General features: G+C 40.7%; 1 protein-coding gene across 1 annotated transcript in view; it reads left to right on the plus strand.

Annotated features, from left to right (window-relative positions):
* GUCY2C (guanylate cyclase 2C (heat stable enterotoxin receptor)) overlaps positions 1–11,216 on the plus strand; it is a 47,428-nt gene that overhangs the window by 4,910 nt on the left and 31,302 nt on the right. The window contains exons 4-8 of the mRNA XM_009322854.1: positions 1,313–1,528; positions 4,173–4,294; positions 5,150–5,246; positions 7,968–8,082; positions 9,294–9,429. Of these exons, the coding sequence (XP_009321129.1) occupies positions 1,313–1,528; positions 4,173–4,294; positions 5,150–5,246; positions 7,968–8,082; positions 9,294–9,429 (686 nt within the window). The remainder of the gene's footprint in view (positions 1–1,312; positions 1,529–4,172; positions 4,295–5,149; positions 5,247–7,967; positions 8,083–9,293; positions 9,430–11,216) is intronic.

Consider the following 11,216-nt stretch of genomic DNA (forward strand, 5'->3'; position numbering starts at 1 on the left):
AAACAGTTTAATAATTGAAATAAAATAATAATAACAATAATAATAATAATAATAATGTAATAATAATAATATACAAAGCAAGTGATGCACAGTGCAATTGCTCACCACCCGCCGACCGATGCCCAGTCAGTCCCTGAGCAGCGGCCCCCCAGCCAGCTTTCCCCAGTTTACGTAGTGAGCATGACGTCACATGGTATGGAATGTCCTTTTGGCCAGTTTGGCTGTGCCCCCTCCCAGCTTCTTGTGCACCTCCAGCCTTCTCAGTCGGTAGAGCATGGGAAACTAAAAAGTCCTTGACTAGTGTAAGCACTACCTAGCAACAACTAAAACATCGGTGCATTATCAACTTTGTTCTCATCCTAAATCCAAAACACAGCACTGTACCAGCTACTAGGAAGGAAATTAACTCTATTCCTGCCAAAACCAGGACAATTGCTCAGGCAGTTGTAGGTCCCTTTCAACTGAAATAGTCTATTCTATTCTAAGTCAGTCAGAAAAATGTCTGTTTCATTAGTCAAATACTTTCCCTGGCATTACTTGTTACATCATCTGTGCCTGTTACTGTTGCAACAAGTATAAACCCGGTCATTTGGCAAGTGGGCTTTACCTGGAAAATAAAGTTTTGTCACAATAATGACAACAACTCTGATGGCCATATTTTTTGCAGGCAAAATTCCCTGTCATAAAAAAACACTTACCATACAAGAACTGAAATATTTTGAGTCTAGCCTGATAAGATTGCAGCACCTAGGAAAAGACTTTTATCCTTTAAAACTTATTGTCTCTGTGGATAAAAAATATCTTTGTTTTACAAATTCCCTGTCAGCAGAGGATTGCCTTAGTTTTTCTCCCTGACTGCTGCTGTTGTACAGCTCCTAAAATATGCCATAGTGAAACTAAAAGGAGTAAAGCTTTTTTGATGGCAAAAAGCTGTCACCCTCCAGCATTACCCCAATAAAGAGATCAAATCCATCCCATGTTAATGGCAGATGGGAAGCAGAATTGGATGAGTCCTTGAGCCTTTGGACTCCTGTGACAGCCCTTGGGCTGAAACGGTGCATGATACCCAAAAGGGCACGGGGAGTTGGGGGTAGTGAGAGAAGCTGCCTGGACCAGTTCAATGGGGCTTTTCAGTGCCAATATTGACTTGAAATCTGCTTGTGTTCTTGAGGAGTCTTCTGTTTCAGGTTCAAATTGCTGTTCAACTAATGCACGGCACAAGAGGAGAGGGAGCTGAGGATGGAAATCACGTGGTAGCTGCCTTGGTGCAACAGCAATCCGTTCAGACTTGTCCTCTTGTCTCTCCCTTCAGAATTGAAACAATACTGAGCCTGCCTCTGATCTCTGTAGGGAGTTTTGGACTGTCCTGTGACTACAAAGTAAACCTAACCCGCCTTCTGACCCCAGCAAGGAAAGTGAATGAATTCTTCTATTATTTTTGGAAAGAATCTCAGCTGCCATTCAAAACCATAACCTGGGAATCTGCCTACATTTACAAGAGGAACGAAAACTCGGAGGCATGCATCTGGTAAGATCCGGATCCACCTCTGACCCGGCTGTTGATAAACTCCATCTCCATCCTTGGGCATGGTTCCTACAAGCTGTCCTTCGAGTCCTACATTTTGGGAGGTGCCTTACGGCTACCAAGGAATCAGAGAAGGAAAACATGAATTATACCCTTTAGCTGTATTGCATACCTGAATGTTTCACTCAGTCTACTTTTAAGTATTCTCAAGCCTTGGCTTTTCCTGTGGACAGCACAGCCCACGTGTTGTCCCTGCTGGAAATACCTGTTTACTGCATCCTTGATATAAATAGTGTGACGTGAGAGGCTCCTCCATCGGGCTCTCCATAGATGCCTTTTTAGGTCAGGGGTTTTATCAAGCTCTTGCAATGTTTCTCCACATCAATGGCTTCAATCTGTGGGCACTGTTGTTACTCCAAAACATTTCCAAAGTTCAAACTGTGTCTTTCTTTGAACAAAATGACCCCCAGTGATTGCACAGTTTAAGCTATGCTCTCACCGGTTTGGAGCAAAGGAGATGTTTTCACTTTGTGTCCTGAAACATCAGCCTGTCCTTGAATCTCAAGAATACTGGTTTTTGTCCTTGCCTAAAATCAAAGGCTGTTTTTAGTCAAATAGACTAAAAAATTTCTTTAGAAATAGACTAAAAAAATTTCTTTACTGAAAGAGTGGTTAAACATTGGAACAGGCTGCCCAGGGAAGTAGTTGAGTCACCATCCCTGGAGGTATTTAAAAGACGTGTAGATGAGGCGATTAGGGACATGGTTTAGTGGGCATGGCGGTGTTGGGTTGACAGTTGGACTCGATGATCTTAGAGGTCTCTTCCAACCTTAATGATTTTATGATTCTATAGACTCTTTAATATACTGATATTTATCATTACTCTTCTTTATTGACTCATTTAATTTTCAGCTCATGTGAGTGTTTCTATGCTCCTTTGAATTTTTTTCCAATTTTGGGACATAAAATGCTGATTAATTAAAAAAAATCTCCTTTCTCCTACTAATTTTATAAATGTAGCTCAAAGGCAGCCAAGAATTCATGGAAATATCTATTATTTATCTTTCCAATTCATAACCTGAGGAACTTGCAGAATTTTAAGCAAAATTTATGTCTGTATTGCCTTCAGAGTGATATAAGCATGTACTTACGTAATATTTTGTATACAGAATTTCATTTTTTTTTTCTGAATTAAGGGGCCTAAATTCTGATCTCCAATTCACTGTTTTGTAGATATTTAGGGACTTTTATTGTTTCCTCCTTCTTTTTTAGTATAGATAGCAACTTGATCACATGATGTAATTGCTATGATTACCTCTCTTTGATGCTTTGAAACATCAGTGCACTTCGCTTCTGTCTTACTACAATCCCTATTTCTCCATGTTCGCAGCTGTAATTGACAATGCACTACACACACTTTAGCTAAATCCCTTTAATTCTGCAGGTTTCATACCTTTCAGGGAAGTCAATGCATGTAAGTTATTTCCCAAGTGTTTCTTACCTTGTCTTTATTAATACTTCTGTTCAGGACCTTCTTTATGACTTCAGAACTGTTCCAGCTCCTTTTCTTTATTGTTGAATTAACAGAAAAATTTAAAATTAATTTTGTATCTCTGACTATTTTTCATCCTAATATAGTTGTAAAAGTGCATCTCATTCTGCTTTAATAAAATCTGTCAGCTTGAAGGTTTTTGAACTGTCTAATTTTAAAAATCCATTTTTGCTAAAGTGCAAGTTATACTGCATGGGCTAATTGTTTTCCCCATATATGTATAAAAATAAGTGAATATCCACAGTGACAGCAAAATCAGGTTATGTCTCAACTATGCATATGTTCCTGTAAATTAATGGTTAATGATTCTGTTCCTGAAAAAAAATGGGAAGCAAAAGATATTTAGTAGTTTGTAGGACTGGGATCTCAGTGTTGCTAGATCAAAAGTTAAGCAGTTTGAAAACAAAGAGATTTCTTTTGGTTTTCCCTCTGCATTAACTTTATTTGAGACAGATTGTCTCTTCTCAGACACAACATGTTGAGGCAAGAATAGGATTTAGGAGTTGGCTGTTTTTGCTTAATCTTTTAGCTAGCTTTTACTCACTTGGTTGTTTTCTTTGCTGTCCTCATTTTTCGCCTTCAAGTTTTAACTGACTCAGTATAGGTTTTTTTTGTTGCTACTTTCCTTCCTTCGCTTCTCTCACAGTCAGGGTATATGTGTGTTTTTTATCTCAGTTCTTTCTGCAGCTCCCATTTACTCCTTTGAACCTTCACATGTGTCTTCTAAGATTACCACTGATGTCTTAAAACAGCAGAGCTTCCTGGCTCTGTCTCCCAGTTAGTCTTACTTACTATAATTTCCCCATATCCCTGATTTATTTTCTTAATTGTTAATGTCTTATTACATCACTGTATTCTCCAAACCCGTCCTTTGTACAACCAGGCTCAAATACCTCTGGATGACTTTCCAAACACTTCTAAATCTTTCATGCTCTGTATTGATTTTCTCTCTTCTATTGCTGCAGAAAAAAGTGTTTTATTCTGCCTTACAGACACTCTTGTGTGCTGTAAACAGCCTATCTCACATTTTGGCTTATTTAGGAGAATGTGAGGAGTTAGCAATTTTCTGACAATGTCTGTGCTCCCTTGTGTCAGGTACATGAATGCGCTAGATGCTGGAGTCACACACTTCTCTGAAAAACTGAAGTTTAAGGAGATTTTAAGGACTCCAGAGCAGCTTCAAAAAACTGTGAAAAATCCAAAGCGGAAAAGCAATGGTAAGGGGGGGCTGAGGGTGCAGTCTCCCCTGCAGGTAAGTTCCTTTTCCCAGGAAATCAGACCTACCCCTTAGTTACATTTTAGGGACAGTCTTTCCACAGAAATGGTGGAGAAACGCAGATATATCATTTCACATGGATGCAAACAAAATGGCACAAAGTTCCTAGATTCCTCTCTCCATCCCCATAAAATATGGGGGAACATCCTGGTTCTAGAGAGCTTTTGGGGTGAATTATCCCATCTAGGCACAAGCTCCGCTTTGTGAAAGATTCAGAAATCCAGGAATCACAACTCCGCCTAAGAAGGGCCTTAGATACCACAAGAATGCTTAGCTCTCTACCATCCCTGTGTTTGCAGCCCTGGTACATATATAGGCCTCATTTGTACCATCAAGGGGCACTTCTTCTGGAAGTGATCCATCTAAACTAGAAAAATGGATGAGTAAATACCTCATCTTCTCCTGACTAAGCGCTTGGCATCAGCAGGCCAAGTGAGTGTGAGAGTAATAAGTAAGCCAATGAAACTATTACTTGAATGCCATTTAGCTTAGAAATGTTCATATTCAGTAGCCCGTATTGCATTAGAACTGCTAATGCTTATTTGAGTGAGATAATGGTGCAGTCAGACAGAAAATGGTGCAGGTGTTGAGGCACCTTTTACCACTTTCCCTCAAATATCCCGGTCTTGCTGCAGAGAGGCTGTAGCTCTGTGCCTGGGCCCCAGCACAGCACAGGTAATGTGCCTTAGCCCAGCATTGCTCTACTGCCTGCTGCTCAAGCACGAGGGAGCAGGCAAATGTCCTCTTCTTGTCTGTACCTTTCACCAATCGGTCTCCATTTTTGCCCAATCTGTAGTGATCATCATGTGTGGCTCTCCAGCTGACGTCAGCACAGACCTAGGGACGGAGGAAGTGGATAAGGACATTATTATCATCCTGATAGATCTCTTCAAGTAAAGTATCACCTTTGCTTTTCCTCTTTTCTCTACAGTTTGCTGAAGGATAGAGATAGTGGAAATAGTCTGAGTGGAACTGTTTTGTTGAAGAAATGTTCTCTCACAAAATGTTTTCCATTGCCATCTTTCCTCAAGTCTTGCCATTTATCTAAGCTGCTTAGTGTTTAATTCATGGCACATACGCTACAACATCCCCTTTAGTTCACACAGTATTTTTCTAAGGCAGTGACAGAGCAGGTAGGGTTAACGTCATCCTGTGGACTCCTCAGTGCAGGAGGCCATGAGAGAACCACAGAGTCCAAAGTCAGAATGGTCTGTCAAAAAGTCAAAAAAGCTGTTCATATGAGATTTTGCAGATTTTTCATACAATCTGCCCAACCAGACAATTATGTAAATGTGGCTTACAGTATATTTTTCTAGGCTCCGTTTATTCCATTTTTAAATGATTTAAGAGTGGTACAACTGTCTCTTCCACTTTATAACTCTTCCACTTCATAACCGCCTCTTCAACTTCTTTATAACTACATAAATCTAACTTTTCAGAGACGTTTCTTAGTATACGACCTAAGTTTTCTGTTGTTCAATTTCATCTCTATATTACTAATTACAAAATCTTTATAGATGAGGACTGATATAAACTGGCCTTATTAATAGTAGCCTCAAAAGCTTTATCTGTATACGAGGACTGAGAGCTGATCTCTGGCCCGAAGTGACACAGCACAGCTCACATCCATATGGCTGAGTGTAGATGCCCAAATTGCTTTTTGGGTATGGCTCCGGTCACCGTAGCAAGTCACAATCTGGGAGAAAGCTAGCTGGCCTAAACCAAAACCAGGCCCAGGACAGGGCTGGCAGCTTAATGGTATGGGTGATCACAAGGCAAATGTATGTGCCCATGTCTTGATCTTACTTATTTCACTGTTGATGTAGCAAAAGAATCCATGAACTTCCGGGGCCTGTGGGACTTCCCAGCCCTCACGTCTAAAGCTGACCTTGACAGGGCAGGGCTGAGCTGAGGCACTTTGAATTAATGACTTCAGTCATTTAACCTTTGGGTACAAACTGGAGCCTGTGGTTCAAGTTCTAACAGGATCTTCTCTGTCCTCTACACTTTCAAGTTCACCATATATATTTTTCAGAAGTGCCTCTAAGAGCTTTAGACTGTCCACCACGTTATACAGGCACTAGGAATCCCCAGTTGCTTTTCCTGAGGCAACTGGCTACAGTTCCTGTTTCTTTGCAAATGCACAATGGAGACTACGTACGTGAGTGCTTTTACTTACTGGTGTTGCATGTATAACTGTTGCCTCACAACAGGTGAGGGCGATTAGGGGCTTCTCTGCTGTGATATGCATCCTCTTGATACACCCAGCTGCCTCAGCCCATTTTATATGCTGCCCTCCTTAAATTTGCTACATACCCTGGTTTTGCTGAATATCTCAAATCATGTTCTTCTTCTTAAAACAGAAACAAAATACAGACATGTGTTAGATCCAAACTCAAGCTGTAGGAGAAGACAGTAGGCAAGGTCCCATGCTTCTCCAGGAGTCAAGTTCCTCAGACAAAGTGATGGATTTAAATTTTCTTAAGCTCTGAGCCCTCTGGCAGCCAGGATGCAAACACAGTGTTTAGGCCTCCCTCAGGGAAGGTGGGATGCTGTAGGATTATCCAGTCTGGCAGAGTCTAATGAAGTTTCCTTTTCATCTGGCTAGTTCAGTCCAAGCCTGAATGCAAAGCACTTTGAAATTCTTCAGAGTGAAAAGTGCAATGTAAAAGTCAGAAGGTTCAGGGAAAGGCAGGGACAGGGCTCTGGTGTCAGGATCCCATCTGATGGCTGTGGAGCGGAGCCTGTGGTCTTCAAAAATTCTTAATACAGTACTGACTGAAAAATAAAAGGATGATCAAACTTGAATAATGAGAGAAGGCTCATACAACTTTTTCCTTAATCAATCTAGCTATAGCAATGACAGATGCTGCCACTTGACACTAATATCTATTGATAAATTCCTCTGCAACATGTGAATCCAGAGGTTGCCAGTCTGTGAAGCACTTCCAGATGGCCTATCAGGGTAATGAAACCAAAGATACCTGAAAGCTACGACCTTTTCTGCTTGTTTTAGCATAGTTTTCAAATTCACATAGTTTCCTCTGATTTTCCTAGCTCACTGAATTAAACAAATAAATCAATAAGCTGCTCTCTGCACCTCTCTGATTGTTTCATGCCCTCCTGTTAAATGCTTTTAGTGCAAATCCTGCTGTGATCAATTCTAGCAGGAAATATCAAAATTAGAGGAACATGCAAAACAGTGCAGAACAGGTCAGAAACATGCACAATAACATGAAGAAACAACAGATTGCCGTACTGTGGATTCCAAGAAGAGAACTCAGTTTTAATAAATATAAACTCCTGCTTGAAAGAAGAGGAAATAAACAGGACAGAAACCAAACAGTTACAATAATAACAATAATTCACTGCAACCTTTGAGTTTCAGATTGCCAGATCTCTTTGATATTACCTTTTAATGTAGTTAAGCACAGAAGCTGGCATCAGGGAATGAAGAACATAAAAATTTTTGTCCATGATGAAATTTTATTTTTAGAACTACTGTTTTAACCTGTTAAATAACAGTGCTGCTGGGGACAGGAGAGTGATTCTGTCATGGTTACCGCTGCCCCTGTCGCTGATTGTTCGTGGGGTCCTTGTGCTTTGCTTTCCAGTAACATGTACTTCAGGAACAACAACTCAGCCCATTACATGCGGAATGTACTTGTCCTGACTCTGCTACCAGATAATTACAGCTTGAATACCACAAAGGCTGAAGACACCATCCTGGTAACCACGCTATTTTATATCTGATCATTGCATTCAGTTCATTCAAGTTCATGCACTAGAAAATGAAAACTAAAAATGCAGCTGTAATCATCCCCCATCTTGCTTCCATGCTGGTATTTTCTTACATTATCACAGGATGACATTTTGTCCTGCTGTAATGATGTAAAAATACAATATCATAAGGCAAACATGCAGGCTCTCATATTCCTGCTTTGTGAAGTTCAACTCAAGCTTTTCATTTGGTCTGCAAGTGTCACATTCACGGGGCGTGAGGGAGACTTATAAGTACATGGCGTTCTGACTCCAATTCTGAGTGACTGACAATCTTATATGTAGCTGCAAGGCGTCACTGAAGGAAGATCTATAGGTGTAATCGAGATACGAGCATGGAAAGTTCAGAACTAATAATTGTTGACTGATTTTTACGTGCAGATATGTATAAGCAATGGCAACCATTGCTGTTTCTGTCCAGGGACTTTCCAGTTAAACTTCAAAAACAGGAACTTTTTTTTTTCTGCAGGAAATATGTATTTTTTTAATTTCTTGAAAAGCAGAAATTATGCAAACCCTGTATCTGCTTACTGAAACTGATACTCCTGCCGTCTGTCCAGGAACCAGACGCTACACATAGAGTTCCTCCCAGGATTTGTGGCTTTGAGCTTCAACTCTCCAGCAGGCAGCCCGAAGCTTCTGGATGGATTTACAGGGCTTCCAGATCCCACAGCCTGGGCTCAACACTTTTTGGGTGCCAGCGCTATGGCAGGCTGCTGGAAATTCTGGCACAGCTCCTTGCCCCTGAGCTGTGGCCATCTGAAAGCCCGGACTTGCTGGCACCACACCGGATTATCTGCACAGAAAGTCTAATCCAAAGCCAGGGGCTTTAGATCCCACTGAGCAGACCTGCCCAGAACCTACAATGTAGGATTTCTTGAATCCTTTGCATCAGAATCAGCATGCCAGAGCTTTACATTGGCCTCTTACAAGTTTTCACCACCTCCCTGTCTTCATACACCAAAAATATATTTTGTTTACCTTTATTTTTCCAAGCCAAGAATGCTGATACGGCATTGCCCACCTACTCACTCAGTGTTCAGCAGATTCTGGTCTTCCATGCTGGAATTTTTGCCAAATGGAGACCACAAAAGATATTGTAGCTTTAAGGCAGAAACATGAACTCTCAAATTGCCATTTTTCTTTTTCTCCTGTTCTAGATGGAAGATGACTTTTTTGTTGGCTATTTTAATGCAGTCTTGCTGTTTGGACATATTCTGAAGAAATTTATCTTCTCCCAGAGCCCAGTTTCACCTGTCAGTTTCATCAATGAATTCCGAAATATCACTTTTGAAGGTAAAAAAAGTACAGTCTTGTGCAGGGTCCACTAAATTGATGAGGGGAAAGAAATTTGTTTTTAAGCACTCTTAGGGTAAGTCACTTTTACACTAAACAAGTCCAAGCCCTTCAATGAGTTTTATTCCCACTTTTTTTTCTTTTTCCATCATTTTTTCCAAGGATGTTATCTTCAGTATTAGCAGAAGCACTACATAGCAGTCGTGCAGAATCACCTCAGTGCATGCAACACAGAAGAGGTAGAAAGTCAAAATAATGATCATTTGAAACATCGCAATTAGCAACAGACTGCTTGAGGACCAGACTCCTTTCTGGGCTGTTGTGTCTTTCCTGCTGCTTTGAAGTACAAAGCACATTTAAAGAATATTGCTGCCTAAGGAGGGCTGGGGGAAGGAGGAGGGACAGAGCTTCCCAGCCAGCAGAGATGGAGGACAGAGATGGGGACCTGAAGCTGGTGTCATTCTTTTGACAAAAAGCTGAGCTCTCTATAGGGAGACTATTTGGAGAATGAGGAAGGAGCTGGAAGAATGAAGCATATAGGTGGGTTTCAGAGTCCATGCTTCCTCCAGAGGCAACCTGGCATTCAGGCTGTTAATTCGCGACAGTGGCATTTCTAAGCTTTCCCCCAAAGGTCTGGTCTTGACTTGAGGCCAGTACGTATGAAATATGGTTGATGTTCAAAATGACTCTGAAGTCCACTTAACTAATCTTTAATGAAGTAGTTTGAACCTTTTTCCACTTTACAAAGCCATCGTAGGCCTGGGTGCCTGCAGTGTGAGTGTAAGCCAGCTGGCAATGGGTTGGCTCTTCTTTCTTAGTCAACTTTCTTGTTCCTCTCACAGGTTGTCTAGCACCAGTGGGCTTTTGTAGGCCACAGGCTTAAAATCGCAGAATTCAATCATTAGGAAAAGACAGAGGCAAGACTTACACAAAGAAGTAACAACATTACCTTTCTGGGAGCAAAGTCCCAGTTGCCACTTCACATCAGAGATCTGTACCAAAATGACAACTTAAAGCTTTGTGTTTATGTCCCACCTGCTTTCAGCAAACACATGTGTAGAAGTTTCCCAGATTTTCCTAATATGGCCTAACAAGTTTTGGGCTTATCTTTGCTTTAACCATGGTATCCCAAACCTAGCAAAATATAGTTTACTAACTCCTCCTGGAGACAGCATCCTTTTTTGAATATCAGTAAACTCATCTCTTCAGTTTCACTCTAAATTTGAAAGGTAAGTTGCACAAACTTTTTTACTTATCTGAAATAATTCTTGCACTGTAATGCTCCACATTAGTTATAGGTTTAGTTTTAAAAAAAAGTCCTAAAAGTGAAAGGTGTTGAACCACCTTCATTCTTATGCTGGAGGCTGGTAGAGTAGGGAGTTCATACGATAATTATTTTGATATTAAGAAGGTGGACCATGAAAAACTTAGCATCCGTTTTTGAGGTGAAAAGGGAGAAGATAATTCCTGAACTAAAATAATGATGATGCTGAACTTTAGGAAAAATAAAGTAAGTCATCAGCAACAGCAGGAAAAGAGCAATCTGAAGCTGTTCAAAAAGACTCTCCTGAAAAAAGAAGGGAAAACATGAAGGTGAGACTTTCAGGAGTGGTGGGTATTGGCTAAACTTGTGCCCTTGTTGAAATGACTGACTTCATGAGAGCAAAGTCAAGCCACGCTGAGGGACTTAGGAAGTTCCACCTTAAAATCCTTGGAATGTGCTACATAGGCAATTTCTCAGTCTGCACATTTGCTGAGATACAGAGACAGGAAGTTAAAGGGAAAGA

This window comes from Pygoscelis adeliae, unplaced genomic scaffold, assembly GCF_000699105.1.
Source record: "Pygoscelis adeliae isolate BGI_AS28 unplaced genomic scaffold, ASM69910v1 Scaffold60, whole genome shotgun sequence".
Taxonomy (NCBI): domain Eukaryota; kingdom Metazoa; phylum Chordata; class Aves; order Sphenisciformes; family Spheniscidae; genus Pygoscelis; species Pygoscelis adeliae.